Source organism: Gopherus flavomarginatus, chromosome 2, assembly GCF_025201925.1.
Source record: "Gopherus flavomarginatus isolate rGopFla2 chromosome 2, rGopFla2.mat.asm, whole genome shotgun sequence".
Taxonomy (NCBI): Eukaryota; Metazoa; Chordata; order Testudines; family Testudinidae; genus Gopherus; species Gopherus flavomarginatus.
Window position 1 is genome coordinate 48,762,238 of NC_066618.1, and position 16,684 is coordinate 48,778,921.

General features: G+C 43.6%; 1 protein-coding gene across 3 annotated transcripts in view; it reads right to left on the reverse strand.

The window, feature by feature from the left end:
- CALCR (calcitonin receptor) overlaps window positions 1–6,326 on the reverse strand; it is a 243,969-nt gene extending 237,643 nt beyond the window's left edge. For all 3 annotated transcript variants that reach the window (XM_050939598.1, XM_050939599.1, XM_050939597.1), the window contains exon 1: window positions 6,008–6,326. In XM_050939598.1, the coding sequence (XP_050795555.1) occupies window positions 6,008–6,015 (8 nt within the window). In that variant the 5' untranslated portion in view covers window positions 6,016–6,326. The remainder of the gene's footprint in view (window positions 1–6,007) is intronic.
- Window positions 6,327–16,684: the final 10,358 nt, after the last annotated feature.

The window sequence follows — 16,684 nt, forward strand, 5'->3', positions numbered from 1 at the left end:
GTGGCAGCTTTACCAGGTCCAAGCTGGTAACTAAGCTTGGAGGTTTTCATGCTAACCCCCATATTTTGGACGCTAAGGTCCAAATCTGGGACTAGGTTTATGATAGTGCTTAACCTCTGCTCCTTTGTATCCAGTGACCTCCTATCAACTATGTGAAATGGTCCCAGTTTCACCCTTTGACTGGATACATATACTTTTGGTTGTTCTTCCTGTCAGGGTATTTGTATGTTCCTCTATTGCCAAGTGGTGAGTCACAGCACAAGTCACTGAACCAAGTCACCTTGCACCAGGATTTGACTATAGCCAGAGTCCCCCAGATCCCTTGGTCACATTAACTCATACTGGAACTGTAAACTTAGGAGGGAAAGAAGAAACATGCTCTTGGGTCTCATTTGATGTCCACCAGGAGGTGCTGTAATTACACTCATGTTAGGACAAACTCTGTACATTTGTCCCTTTTTCTCACAATGGAAGCATATGGCTCTCTAGCATGTTGTTGCTCCCTGAACTAGACCATGGAGATTGAACTCTGTCACATCCATGATTGGTCTTCTATCTTCAGAAGGGAAATGGCTGGTATCATTCTGCTGCAGTCTGATTGGCGAAAATGGAGAAATGTCTCTCTCAAAGTTTTCCCAACAATTCTTCTCCAGAGTGCATTGAGTTGCACTGGTCCTGTACATTCTCTCTGTACCAGCGACCCAAACCACATAACCTTCTGCAAGGGATGGGGGGTTCTTTGGCCAATGACTCTATCCAGCGTCTGTATGCCATTCTCTTCCCAATGAGGGAAAAATCTGCAGGAACCATTCCAAGATAACCAGTTCTGCAATATGCAACACCAAATGGATTTCTGATTTTAGCCACCTCCAACGAAAGTCCCAGTGGTGCTAGTGTCCCAAGGCATACCTCTCTCCACAGAATCAGCACAGAATCATTTGTTTACAGCAGATTCATGATGACTGCCTTTACATACTGGTAATCCACAAACATTTGTATGTCTAAGGTTCTGTCAGCCACTTGTGCTTATCCTCATAATACTGGTCCCAGCTGAATAGTTCACTGGTCCAGGGGCCAGGACAATCAGTACAGTAGGCATATACATAGAACATCTCCAGGAAGACCTTTGAGACACTTCTGGGTACTGTGTTGATTAAAATGAGGCCTAGTTGCAATGTGCCCAAATTCAGGCTTTTCAGTATCTGAAGTGGATTTGGCTCCTGTCCTCTTGACTGGGTTTCCAAATTGTAGTTGCTGGGTGGATATCAAACCAATCATTTTTCATTGATGTTGCTGCAGCTACTGCTGCTGCTGCTGCTGCTATGTGTCTATGGTCTGAGATAATGGCCATTTACCCTCTGGGCCATTTGCATGCAGTGTTAGCTACACTGGATCCACAGAACCATAGATCTTGTCCCACCCCAAGTCTGCAGACTAACTCAAATATCTCCACCTCCACTCTGTGGACTAACCTTTACCATCAGCCTATGTGGGGACAGTGTGGAGATCCCTGATATAATATGGAAGGGAGCAGAGGGTCCCCTATATAGTTGCTCCAACCATGCTCTCTATTATCATTTGAACCTCACCACAAGAAGCCTTGCATGGACCTTTATGCATGCATAATTTTCATCTATAGTACAAAGAAAAATATCTAGAATCTAGTAGAACCACGGACCATGGTGTGATACCGAATTTTAGTCAGCACTCCATATTGAAATAAATGGCACAACTCAGCCCTATAATTTTTCACCACTACTTATTCTGCACCAGAAAAAATAAAACAACTAAATTTTAGGAAGATTTATTTCTAGAGCTTCTGAATTCTTGGAATTATTTGCTACAATTTATGTAAGGAAGCAGGTACATTTAGAGCCAAGAAATTATATTCCTGGCATTTGTTACACTCCTGAAATATATGCTTCTAGCAGTCAAATCCACTCCATGCCTTGGTGTGAAAGTAATTCAAAGCAATGATAAAACAAAAAGTGGGTGTGAAGACCAAAAACAGCACAGAACAAACAATATGTAATTATATGCTGTTCTTTAGCAGGCTATTACTAGTAAATATTGAAGTTAACTAAAAACTAGATCAGAGAGGTAGGTAACATAGAACATTAGTTATCACCCTCTGGACACATTCATTAAATGATCATGTAGGGCTCAGGCTGTCAAGGGTGTTTTGAGTGCAAGCAGCCTCAACTCCCATCGACTTCAATGAGTGCTCAGGATGCGATGTGGTCCAGAATACTAGTCTGAGACAAGATATCTGGGTTCTAGTCCTGGTTCTGCCACTGACCTGCTAGATCACCTTAGGAAAGTCATCTCCCCTGTCATCCTTGGTCTACCTTAACTATTTTGATTATAAATTTTTCAGGACAAGGATCCTAACTGTGTTTGTGCACCGTCTATCACAATGGGGTCTCCAACTCAGCTGGGGCCTCTTGGTGCTACCATAATACAAATACTTGGGAGCTGAAATTGCTCAGTACTTTGAAAGATCAATCCTCAGGGAACCAATCCTACATATTGAAGTTAGTGGGAGTTTCAACATTCACTTCAATGGCAACAGGACTGAACCATTTTGTCACAAATACATAGAAGTTTGTGGGGGTTCATTTTTAATCTATAGAACTGATATGCATTGAGGGGAAGTGTGCATGATACATGTCTATATTATACATGGTTGAAACAAATACTACAATTTGGCCCTTCCCTTTCTTGAAAATCTAATATATAGACATGATTTTTTAAAATGAAACCCAGAATCTTCTTTCATATCCAGTGAGTATTCAGGAAAATCTAAATAATCTCAAACTTTCACTTCCTCTAATTTTGTGCATTGGTGATGGGGTCTCTTTTTTATGTTATAGTTATTATATAAAGGAGGTCTATCCATCAATATACCAATCTTGCTTTTGATACATGGAACATTACAGACATTGAGACTGTAACACAAATTCAGCAGAGTGGGAACAGTAGACTAGGTCTTAAGTGAAAGTTTTTATTTGTTTTGTGCTGGTAGAAAATTGGGAGGAAATTTCGACAATAAATTTTGCAGACTATTTCTCTGTTATTACATCAAATTCTCAACCTTATCAAAACCAACCAGCTCCAATCATCAGTAAATGTCTAAAAAAACAAACAAACAAAACCAGAATACATCAAATCATAGTTTCAAAGAGTTTAATCATCTAATTTTGATTATCATCTGGCAAATAAATTAACCATTAGCAGTTCAAACCTGCAAGGCTCTGAGCTTTCCTGAAGGTGTTAGGGCCCTCCTCATTAAAGCCACACTGTAGAACTGGAGCCTAACAAAGCTCTAAATTTTAAACCAGTTCTAACGATGGTCTAATATTAATAAATAATTTCTGAATTGTATTTTGCATAACTTTTTTCATTAGTTTACTCTATTAAAAATATGAGGCAAAACCAATTGCTATAACTTATTTATGATGAATTCTGACAAAAGTTTCAACAGAGAATTCTGACACACTATATGACAAGAGATTTAAAGTCTGAGCAGTCTATTGTTTTTAAAAACATAACACTACTTACTGAATATGGAATACTTTTTTATATTTATTAAGCATAGCCCAGAATGCAATAGCAATTCTATGGAGAGTTGTAAATGTTGTCACTAATCAATTTAGACTTTGCTGTGTCAATTTCAACTTAAAGCTAGTTGGCACTCGGCCATAAATGATGAGAAAAACAAGGGTTAATGGGAGTTTTACCATTGACTTCAATGGGACCAAGACTTAAACCCAAATATCATAAGCAGAGCTTTTTCCGTGAAGCTACTATTTAAAAAATAAGTCAACAAACTGAATTGTCAGGTTTCGGTGTATCTAGGATAATTTGCTATCAACCAGCATGGCAGTAACCGTACATATCACAAAGATAACTTACTGGAGGTCACCTACTTCTAAAGGTTGTCAGATATCTGAAGAGATTCAAATGAAACATTAGCTTTCATGCATTTAATTTACCTTCTCAGCAAATACATCTAGAATTCTGAATAGTAAATTAAAGTATTCCTTCAGCTAACCATTACCTACAATGTGGGTTGTTAGTAAAAGAGAAATCTTAAGCTGTTCAGCATGGATACCCTCTCAACAGTAGAACAAAACAAGATCCTCCCAGTTGGGCAAATGAAAAGGTTCTACAACACATTACCTGTCTTAACAGTAGAGCAAGAAGCATGATTTAATCCAATATCTGAATAAAAATTAATTAATTTGGATAAACTGAATTGTCAAACTCATCCTCAATGAATCTCATTCAGCTCCTCTGACTATATAATCACAGGGGAAATGAATATTTTTGGAGACAATACCATACACTATATGCTAATAGTTGGGAGTGATTACCAAAATATTGGCAACAATGAGTTTATTATAAAGATATTTAAAATAATATGTCTCAGTATGTATCTATCTGTGCTCCCCCCTCAATTATTTTTGCATTCATCCTTTGAATTAAAACTACAATTATGTAACTGAAATAAAAGGAAAATAGTAAGTGCTATAATAGTCTCACTATTAATGAAAGGTTTAAAAAAAAAAAAACACCTAATCTAATCTTGTCAAGAAGTCTGCTGAAACACCACCAGGAAGAAAGAAATGTAACAATTCAAAGATCAGATCAAAAAGTACTCACATTGTATTCGGGCATGTAAAGTAATAGGCACACAAGAAATTAATTTCTCATCAAAGATGCCAATATAGAAACAATATTTTGTAGGGCTCACAATATCGCAATGTAATATTTGTAGCTTTTAAGTGCTATAGAAAATATTGATATCAGTTCGGCAGATGGGAAATGGCATGGAAATATCCTCAGACTAGAATTTGAATAATTAAGGAATGACTCGGGTGTCAGTTAAGTGCCCCGTGTTTCAGAGATGGATAATTGATACTGTCTATAATTTATCTTGCATTTGAAATGATCAGCCAGTCAGTGTAAAGGCTAAATTAAGACTGGAATTCAAGATTCCTCTTCTCCCTACCCCAAGTTTTTAGCACTTCTGCATCCAGCTAACACTACCTCTGCTTTACACTGAATAATCACTGAATTATCTTCGCCAGCATTTCAAGTGGCTTCTTATTTGAAATATTAAATCCAACCGCAGACTGTCAAACACGCTTTAATGTTCAGATTTTACAGTCCAGCTCTGTATGGTCACTAGCTTGCACAACATCCATGTTAACCACCTAACATCACGCAGACTCAAGGTCTTGTCAAAACGACAACTCCTTAGACAGAGATCAGCGCAGCGGAGCCATCGGCACGCTTAGAAATTCATCCCAAAAGTTACAGGGCGCATGGGGAGGCGCGGGAGTGTTCCTGTATGCAAGCCCTGTGGCCGGGCAGAGGGGAGTGGGCGAGGGTGTTCACCCAGAAGATCCCCTCTCTGTGCTAAGAGCTGTTGCCTGCCAGCCTGTGATAACTAATCTGCAGCAGAGCATGTGGGGCTGACCAAACCTTGCTTACACTAGATCGGGTTTAAAGCCAAGCAGCTAGCCTGCCCGCCCGGTGTCTTTCTCTGGGCTAAACACACACACACACACAGGGGCTCTCTCTGCGGCGATAGTTTATCCGTTAGATGTTTTATTTATTAAAACTCCCCCCTCCCGCCCACACACACACACACACACACACACACAGCACAGGTGCCGGAACTACGGGGGGGTAGGGTGACCAGATGTCCCGATTTTATAGGGACAGTCCTGCTAGTGAGTGCCTTTTCTTATATTGGCGCCTATTACTCCCTACCCGCTGTCCTGATTTTCCACACTTCCATCTGGTCACACTCACCCCTCCCCTGGCTTAAAGTGGTTTCCAGGGGGTTTACAGTTTGGTTCAGTGGCTCTCAGCACCCCCACTGCATAAACTGTTCAGGCGCCCCTGCCCTACTGTACACAGGCGCTATCCTCCGCCTGCAGCCCTCTCCCCGCAGCAGGCACCGCGACCCGAGAGAAACAAAGTTCCCGGGACTTACAGTCTCATTCCTCTGAAGCGCTGGCGCCCGCGGCTGGTGCGGGCAGAGCCCCCCGCGAGCTCCTTCAGTCCTCAGCGGCAGAGGAGCGGGGAGTCAGTGCCCGGCGCGGGCCCTTAGATCCCAGGCACAGGGAGCGCCCCTGCCTGCCGCCGCCGCCTCCAGCAGCTCCTCAGCTCTGCATGTCCCCGCGGCCAGCCCTGCGGGAGGCGCAGACCCGATCCAAGGGGCGCAGGCGGGCGGCTCAGCAGAGGCATAGACGGGGACTTGCGGCGGCAGCGGCACCATGCCCGGAGACACGCATGAGGGGCTGCGCCTGGGAACCCAGCGGCCGCCCTCCCTTGGAATCCGGCGCCTCTGCCTACCACCGCCCCCTGCTGCTGCAGCGCCCTGCCCCCGGCTCCTGCCCGCTGGCCACCCGGGCTCGGCAGCGCGTGGGAGAGGAGCTGGCCGAGGGGCCGGTAGGCGGCGGAGGGGCGGCCCCTCCTGGCTCCGCTCCGAGCTGGTCCCGCCGGTAGGAGACAGGAGCGGGCACCGGCAGCTCAGCCCCGGCTTTAAAGAGGCCGCGCTCCGAGCGGCGGTGCAGCGCTGCAGGCTGGAGCAGGAGCGGAGCGAGCCGCGTCACGCAGGGGAGGGGGCTCGGCGGCAGAGGGGCGGGCGCGGGGAAGCGCCTCAGCCCCGGGACCTGGTGCCCTCCAAGCCCCGGCTCTGGGTGTGCAGCTGGGGCTGGGTTTCCGCTAGTGATCCCAGCACCCTGGGCAGGAAGCAGGAGCGGGGTCCCAGTGGGGTGGCCAAGAAAAGGGGGTCGGGTCCCAACCGCGGTCTCCTTCGCAGACAGAAAGCCCGGGGTGTGTGGGATGGGGGGTGAGAAGGGAGGAGCTGCCTGGCACCCCCTTCTCCCCCCAGCGGAGGGCTCTGACTGTGTGTGTGTGTGAGAGAGGGAGTCAGCCAAAAAATCCCACCACCCCAGCAGAGGTCCCTCCTGCCACTGTCATCAGAGCCGCGGGGACAGGAGCCCCAGACCACACACAGGGCACCCTGCTGGGCTCAGGCCTCCCTGCCCCTGACTGCCTACAAAGTAGTGGGCTAGGAAGGAATTCAGCCCTGCGGGAGGTCGGATGAGGTATCCTCTCCTTGGAGCCGATTTGCTAATAGTTGCAAATTCAGTGATTTCCCTCCCTCTCCACCATAAAATTATTTCATGAAGGTTTTTCAACCAGTTCTGCGTAGTGATTTCATAGGACGGAGTGTCGAATAGTGAAGGCTCAGCTACATAAGCCAGTAAGTGGGTGGGAGTAAATGCAAAGGTGCCGTGTCCCCATTATGTAGAGTGCATGAATCGTTACAAAAATGATATAACCTGCCGCTGTTAGTGGTACTAGGGAATATTCCTATAAACCATTCCAGGACATGGAAAATCAATGTTTTGATTTGAAAAAAGATCAAATCATTTTAAAAAAATCTTATTTTCTCCAACTTCCAAATATCCCAGTGCAGACAGTAGGTAGTATGACCTCCTACCAGCGGGTGGAAGCAAACAAACGTTGGTAACCTGCTACAAAGAGGGGTAGGGGCAAGCCGGCTGAGAACGCTAATAGGCTTCTGTCTCCCTGCAACTAGAAGCTTCCATCTGACAGAGGTAAAGGACTTTGATAGCTGTTTTTAAATCTGCTTCTTGATAACTTTTATATCCAGGGATAGAAAACTTTCCCTAATGAGAGGGAGATACATGGGGAGCAGTGAGCTAGAGTTAAAACATCAGTTTCTTCAGGATGAAAGTTTTCACTTTTTAAAGCAAATGGTTTCTAGCCAATGAGATTTTGAAGATTCACCTTTCAAAGATGAACCAATACAGTGCTGTCTTCATGTGACTGCAACGAGAAGAGCTAGGGTTGCCATCACTGCTCACACCTTCACCAAACAGAAGCAGAGCTAAATTTGGGACGACTTGCATTAGTTGCAATGCTACCATTTAGAGCTGCAGGGATTGGCACAGCAGGAGTCCTGTCAATTTCACACTGCTGTTGCTCTTAGGAAAGCTATGACAGGATGCAATGGCAAGCAATGGAGGTATTTATGGCAGAGGAACCCACAAAATAATACCAGAGGCGGAAGAATGTGTAGACTAGCAAGGCATCGCTTCTCTGCATAATAACTAAAAGGCTGGATAGGAAGAGTAGAGGGTTTTTTCTATCCTCAGTAACCAGGAGGTTCTAGGGAGGATGGAAAGACAGAAATATTGCCTTCTCTCCTTTCCAGCAGCTAGAGAGGGGTAGGTAGACAACATATTAGTCATAGTTCCTCATGCAGGATCTGGGCACAGTGCTTTCATAGTAGCTGGGGATTAAGGGTTGGGTTTCTCATCAGGGACATGTGACCTTGCTGGTGGGTCCATATCATTATATTGCATTTTTCAAGGTCTCTTTTTAAATCCTATTTTATCTTTCACTTTTTTCTCATGGAATATTGTACATCTGCTGAAATACATCTGTCATACCATTATCTGGAAATACCTCTTCCAAGTTTTTCCAAGTAAACTTCTATCCCAGTTAGCCATTAGTTCACACACAGAACAATTCTGCAACTCTTATCCACATTGACTAGCACTTACACATGTACACCCCTTGAATTCTAAGGGATGGCATGCATGAGTAAGTACAATTCAGCAAGAGTAAGGGATGCTGCTGAATCAAATCCATAACAGAGTTTCATGATTTATTTATTAACTTTTGCACGATAACTAGCTTTATTCACTTTTATTAACAATACTGGGGTCCTGACAGTGCACCTTGCCCCCTTGGACAGAATAGATAACTGAGCCACAGTTGTTTTGTGTTGTTGTCATTGTTTCATTGTTCATGTTGTCATCTGAAGATCTAAAAAGTCAAATCTTAGCTGACAGATTTTGGTGAGTTCCCCCTGTTATCAAGAAAATACAGCGAAAGGAAAATGTTGGTATATATTGTCTTTCTATAGCTTGTTAGTGAAAGATAAGGTTGTGTTACCAGCTCTACTGTTTTTTACACCATCACAAGATATTTATTTTTGATATTTTGTCTAAAGTTAATTATAACAATTGGAATTTATATAAGGCCAAATCCAGCTGCCACTGAAAACGATGGGAAAATTTATGTTAACTTCAACAGGAGTTGGATTAGGCCTATAGTGCCTTTCATATGAAGAATTAAAAGCTCTATATCAAAGTGGGATTGATGCCTTTGTAATATTAGATTTCTATTTTAAACATGGCTAGACTGAAAACTCTGGTAATGAAAGGAATAGTTATAGAACAAGCAACAGTAATGCAAGCTTCCTCATACTGCCTGCAAATATGTTTCAGCTCTGACCTGGAGGGAGGGAGCCCTAGGTGTGAGACAGTACTTCAGTCTCAGCCACACTGCCAGTATGGGAGCCATTCAGCCTAGACATCATTAATTGGATGATTTCTTTAAGTTTCACAGCAGAGGTGTACAGGGTTATGAAGAGAGGGTAGTGACCTGATGGGGCAATTCAGGGAGTGCATTCCATGCATAAAGGAATGCAGTATGGAAGAAGGCACAGAGATGCTTGGATGTGAAGCAAATGGACAGACAGACTGGCGCTGCTAGTAGAGCACAGAAAAGGAGGGAGGCTACACCATAAGACCTGGTCTACACTACGAGTTTATCTCAAATTTAGCAGTGTTAAACCGAATTAACCCTGCACCCGTCCACACAATGAAGTCCTTTACTTCGATATAAAGGGCTCTTAATATTGAAATCTGTACTCCTCCCCAATGAGGGGAGTAGCGCTGAAATTGGTATTGCCGTTTCGAATTAGGGTTTATGTGGCCGCAATTCAACGGTATTGGCCTCCAGGAGCTATCCCACAGTGCACCGTTGTGACTGCTCTGGACACCAATCTGAACTGCACTGGCCAGGTAGACAGGAAAAGCCCCGTGAACTTTTGAATTTCATTTCCTGTTTGCCCAGCGTGGAGTGCTGATCAGCACAGGTGACCATGCATTCCCAGAATCAAAAAAGAGCTCCAGCATGGACCATATGGGAGATACTGAATCTGATCTCTGTATGGGGAGATGAATCTGTGCTATCAGAACTCCGTTCCAAAAGACAAAATGTGAAAATATTTGAAAAAATCTCCAACGCCATGATGGACAGAGGCCACAACAGGGGCTCAACACAGTGCTGCGTGAAACTTAAGGAGCTGAAACAAGTGTACCAGAAAGCCAAAGAATCAAATGGATGCTCACGGAGGGAGGGGCGACTGACGATGTAGCTATCCCACAGTTCCCGGACTCTCCAGAAACCATTTGAACTCTGGGCTGAGCTCCCAAAGCCTGAAGGGTCAAAAACATTGTCGTGGGTGGTTCAGGGTATATGTTGTCAGCCCCTCCCCATCCTCCCCATGAAAGCAAAAGGGAAAAAATCATTTCTCACCTTTTTTCAATGTCACCGTATGTCTACTGGATGCTGCTGGCAGACGCGGTGCTGCAGCGCTACACAGCAGCATCCCCTTGCCTTGCCTTGCGGACGGCAGATGGTACAGTAGGACTGATATCCATCATCATTGTCCAGTAGGTGCTTCTGGCTGGCCTCAGTGAGGTCGGCCGGGAATACCTGGGCAAAAATGGGAATGACTCCTCGTCATTCCCTTCTTTAAATTTTGTCTAATGGAGATTCAGTCCTGCCTGGAATATCATGGCAGCTGGAGGCTTCTGCCTCAGGCTGCTCTCCCAGTCAGCAGCACCGCACGGTTGCGCCTACCCCAACCTACTCCTTGCTACCAGGGCTCACAATCAGATACTTAGACCTCTACATTTTGCTGCAAATAAAAAAATCAAGCTTCCGTTTAGCTTCCCCAACATATGTATCCTGGGACATTTTGTATTTTACCAGTGTCAACCAAAGGCCCACACACAAATGGAGATTCAGTCCTGCCTGTGCTTCTATCCTAGTGCTTGTCACAGATTCCCACTTTCAGCTATAGGCTGAGCAAGTGCAGAATGGTGGTTCACTCTACTTCACTGTAAGCCAACCGCCCTCCCCTCCCTCCTTTGATCTCTGCTTGGAGTAACGTCAGTGTTGTTTCTTATTCATGCATTCTTTATTACTTCATCACACAAATGGGGGGATAACTGCCACGGTAGCCCAGGAGGAGTAGGGGAGGAAGAAAGCAATGGGTGGGGTTGTTGTAGGGGCACCCCCAAGAATGGCATGCAGCTCATCATTTCTGCGGGATGTCTGGGGTTCTGACCCAAAGCGGCCAATTGCCTCTCTGGTTCTTTAGTAGGTTTGCCTGATATTCTAGGCAGGACTGACTCTAAATTAAAAAAATAAAAAATTGGAGCTATACCTATCTACTAGAATGGACCTTGAAAGGTCATTGAGTCAGCCCCCTGCCTTCGCTAGAAGGACCAAGTACTGATTTTTGCCCCAGATTCTGAAGTGGCCCCTTCAAGGACTGAACTCTCAGTCCTGGGTTTAACAGACTAATAGCTCAAACCACTGAGCTATTCCTTCCTCACAAGCTTTGACAGAACTTAAAGAAGAGAGGGACCTGGGGAGTCAATCCCATTTTTGTCCAGGCTCCCCCAACCGACCTCACCAAGGTCAGCCAGGAGCACCCATGACAGCAGCAGATGGTACCGTATGACTGGAAACCATCATTGCCAGCTTACAAAGCAGCAGACAATACAGTAGGGCCGGTAACCATCTTTGCTAATTTGCAAAAGGCAAGAGGATGCTGCTGTGTAGCGCTGCAGTACCGCATCTGTCAGCAGCGTCCAGTAGACATACGGTGACAGTGAAAAAAGGCTGAATGAGCTCCATGGTTGCCCTGCTATGGCGTCTGCCTGGGCAATCCAGGGAAAAGGGTGCAAAATGATTGTCTGCCGTTGCTTTCACGGAGGGAGGATTGACTGACGACATTTACCCATAACCACCTATGACAAATTTTTGGCCCCATCAGGCATTGGGATTTCAACCCAGAATTCCAATGGATGGGGGAGACAGCGGGAACTATGGGATAGCTATCCACAGTGCAACGCTCTGGAAGTTGACACTAGTCTTGGTACATGGACGCACACCGCCGAATTAATGTGCTTAGTGTGGCTTCGTGCCCTCGACTTTATACAATCTGTTTCCAAAAATCAATTTCTGTAAAATTAGAATAATCCTGTAGTGTAGACATACCCTAAAAGGCAACTGTAGAGAAGCAAGTGCAGACAGGCAGAGTGGTGAAGAGAAAAAAGCTTAAACTTAATACAATGAAACAGGGAGAGCTAGCGGAAGGATTTAAAGAGAGGGGTGATGTGATCAGAGAGATGTACAAAGATCTTAGGAGCATCATTTTGTATGGACCAAATGGACATGAGATAGATAGAGAAGCTGAGAGGAAGAAGTTAGAATAAGGAGCATGGAAGATAGTGAGGGCCAGGATGAATACTATGGCTGCCTGGACAAAAAGAAAAGGCTGAATTGCTTAAAAATGCTATGGAAAAAGAAATAGTATAGCCTGGGTATGCAGGGTAAAATCAGTTACTAACCTGATCTGGATTTGAAGCAGCAACCTAGTCTTGAAAGTCTCTGCATTTCATTACTAATCCTAGGAGTCATCAAGTCTCCCAAGAAGCTTGTGTTTTGTTTTTAAGTTTTCTCATTTCAAACTTCATGGATTAAGTTGATGCTACCCCCTTCTCTAGAAATGGAAATGCCAGGCTTACGTGGTCATCCAATGTCAACTATTTCATTAGAATGATGCACAGATTGTCTCATATAATAATAGATTTATTTCAATCAGTTTCTTAATGTAGTACTAACAAGAGTAATTACATTCTCCTTACCTAAATTCCCTCTGCAGTTTTAATTGAATACACTATTCATTCTTCATTTCATATCTAGGAATTTGCTAGTGGATCCCAACAGAGGTTTGTGGCGGGGGTGTCTAAGCAGAAAGAGAAAAATGGTTCTCATAGATAAATACCTTGTTTACAGACAAATATCTTTGATACCATAAATAGGAAATTGGAAATGGAAATGATTAAAAATATGAAAATTAATTGCTTTATGTTTTCAAAGGATACACAGTAAATGAATACATTCCCTAGGGTGAATTTCCCTGTTATGACTATTCATGCTTTATTAATTTTTCCATATAAATTAGAATAATTTATCGTTTCATAAACAGCTATATATTTTTAATTGGAAAAGCACTAGGCAATTAAAAATATTGTTGGCAAAAATACAATATGCTTCCCTTGTTCCTTACAAGAGGAGGAAAGGGAAGGCAGACAAGATAATGAAAATCCAAGCAATGGGGAAAGTTTTCAAACAGATATATTCTGATTCATTCAGGCTTAGCGGGTATTTTCCAGCTATGCTGCAGAAGCCCACTCTAAGCCTGTGTGTGGGTGTGAATGAATTCCAGACAGAAATCTAACCAGGCATGCAAAAAAAAAAAAAAAGTTGAGCTTTTCAGCAGAACCAAATACATGAGCATTTGCTAGAAATTACTTGATTTATATAGGTATATTTTATAAATCATTAAGTATAATATACTACACACACCATATTTAGAAACTATGCCAAGAGCATCTTGAAATTTAGAAAGACCTCTGGCAGGTACATTCCATAAACTAAATATACTTGTGAGGTCACATTAACATAAGCTCTGTGTTAATTCAGTTTATAATGTATTTCTAACGTGGGAAAGTTAGAGTTCCCTGGACTCCAAAACCAATGCAATGGTCTATGCTGGCACCTAAAGACATTGGCATAATTTTGTATGGGTGAAATTTGGCCCTGTATAAAGATCCAGCTTAAGGTTTGAGCACAATTTAAATCTCATTTATACCATCAAAATATAGTTTAAGTGAGATGTAAGTGGTGCATTGGCTTTGTACTGACTCTCAGAGGAAGGATGAATTTCAGCTAAAATCTTTAATTTCAATAATTTAGATAATACTGTATCTGCTATATGCTAGATTCACAAGGGGGATTTAGGCATCTAATTGCCCCATGAGTTGCCTATGACTAACATTAGCCACCAGTGGCATTCACAAAACCATTGCTTAGCTGCCACCTAACCCTGTAGGTGTCTATAGTCCCTAGGTTCCTAAATTTCTATAGGTAAAGTCCCCTAGGCATCTCAGTTTCTGCTGCTGAGCATATACAAAATCACCTAAGGGCTTATCTACAGAGAGCAGCAAAGTACACTATGGGGGTGTGATTTAGAAAGTGCATTAATGTGTTGCACACTAACTGGTCCATGTAAACCCTGATGGCATGAACTAAAAGTGCCCTCTGACTTTTAGTTCATGCCGGAAGGGTCTACATGGACCAGTTAGTGTGCAACACAATTATGCCCTTTAGAAATCACACCCCCATAGTGCACCTTGCTGCTCCATGTCCACAAGACGTAAGTCTTGACACTGACTTAACCCTGGCAAGATTCACAAACTAGGCACTTCCCTGCCATCCCCCATCAGGGCCTGATCTAGTAAAGATGTTCTTGGCACACCTAACCCATACAGAAAACAGCACGGAAGAGGAAGTAGTGCTCCCTCTCACACTCAATAGCCCAGTGATAACAATACTTATCGAGGAGGTGGGAGATCTGGATTAAAATCCCTCCTTTACCTGATTCAGAACAAGGACTTGAACTGATCTGGTTTTAGGAGAGTATTCATACACTGTGTATGGAATACTTATGTAGTCATTGGGCCAATGAGAATGACTTTACACCTCATTGATTAGGGCAGTCATGTGAGAGGCCTGGGTTCAAGTCTCTGCTCTGAATCCGACAGAGAAGGGACTTCAACCCAGGTCTCTGACCTATTAGGTGAGTGCCTAACCACTAGGCTATTGTGTATGGGGTCAGGGGCAGCACCTTCTCCTCGGTTTTTTTTGAGAAAGGGCTTCCTGGTTTAGGCACCTAGCTCCAATCCAAGATTCACAGCTGAGAATCCTGAGTGCAGATAGGTGCTACCCTCCAATCCAGAATTAGGCACCTAACTCCCTTTGAGAGGTGGGGCTTAGGCCACACTCTTTGTCTTGGCATTTTCTACTGGCTAGCTTAGAAGTCCCTCTGCTCAGTGTGCTGGCTTCTGTAAATCCCATTTTTAGGAACTCAGCTCTCCCCAGAGATTGTATAAGAAGTCTGGGATAACTCAAGGTTGGGAATTCTACTAGGTGGTAGGGCCTAAAGTCCCTTTTGTGGGCCTAGCCCCATGTGTCCATGTTATCATTGAGAAATTATGTACTGGTTTTATAAATAAGAGTGTTGTCATCATCATCTTCATGTTCCTATTATGCCTCTGGTGTTTAGAGCAGTGACGAAGCTCCTCCACTCCTGTCTGTTTCTGTCAAGTCTTTCAGTGTGTCCCCAGCTGTGCCCCAGGTTTTTCAGCTCGGCTTCCACAGCTCTTTGCCATGTTGTTTTCGGACGGCCTCATTTTCACTTGCCTTCAGGTGTCCATCTTATTGCTACTCTGGTGGTGGAATCAGTTTCCATCCGAAGCACATAGCCAATCCATCTCCAACGCCTCCTGGCAATGATGATGCTCAGATCCTCTTGGCTGCACTGTGTCAATAGATCTTGGTTTGAGATTGTTCTAGGCCAAAAGATGCAGAGGATTTTTCTGAGGCAGGTTGAATGGAATGAAGATAGTTTAGACATGTCATACTTTCTCATTCCCCAACATTCTGCACTATAAAGTAGTGTTGAAAGTACGCAGCTCTGATCAATCTTGAATTTGGTTTTGGTGTTGTATTTTGATGATTTCCGGACTGTATTTAAGTTCCTTAAGATGTTCCTGGCTTTATTGATTTTGTTCTGGATGTCCTGGCTTGTTCCATCATCCTGGCTGTTGGCGCTGCCCAAGTATGTGAATGTTTCTACATTGGTGAGAAGATAATCCTCTATACGTACTGGTGATGGTGAAGCAATATTAAAGGTCATGATATTTATCTTATTGCGATTGATTTTCAGTCCAATTTGCTAGCTGAATGCGTTGAGTCGAGTTGTTTTTTCTTGTATATGGTGTTGGGTATGTGATAGTAGAGCAACATCATCAGCGAAGTCCAGGTCTTCCAGGGATGAGAAGAGTGTCCATTTAATGCCTCTTGACATGTCTTCTGTTGTACGCCGCATTACCCAGTCGATGGCAATATTGAAGAGGATTGCAGACATGACACACCCCTGATGTACTCCTGTTCTGACTTCAGAACTGAGCTCACTGTGATCAACACTGCATGTGCAGTTGAAATAGAAGCTTTTGATTATGTTGATTATACCATATGCCCACAAAATGCACTATAGGCTGGTCCTGTGAATGCTATCAAAAGCCTTCTCAAAGTCTATAAAATTTATGTAGAGTTGCCGTTGCCATTCTAAGCACTGTTCTATTATGTTTCGTAGAGTGAACATCTGGTCTGTGCATCCACGCCCTTTCCGAAAACCAGCTTGCTCTTTTTTGAGAATGCTATCAACTGCTTCTGATATACTCTGGACTATGATCTTACACAATACTTTGCTTGGCACCGATAAAAGTGTGATACCACGCCAGTTATTACAATCACTGTGAGTTCCTTTCTTTGGTATCTTCACTATAACCCCATTGGTCCACACATAATACATCATCATAATAATATAGTAATGCAGAAAAGCTGGAAAAGGTTTTAG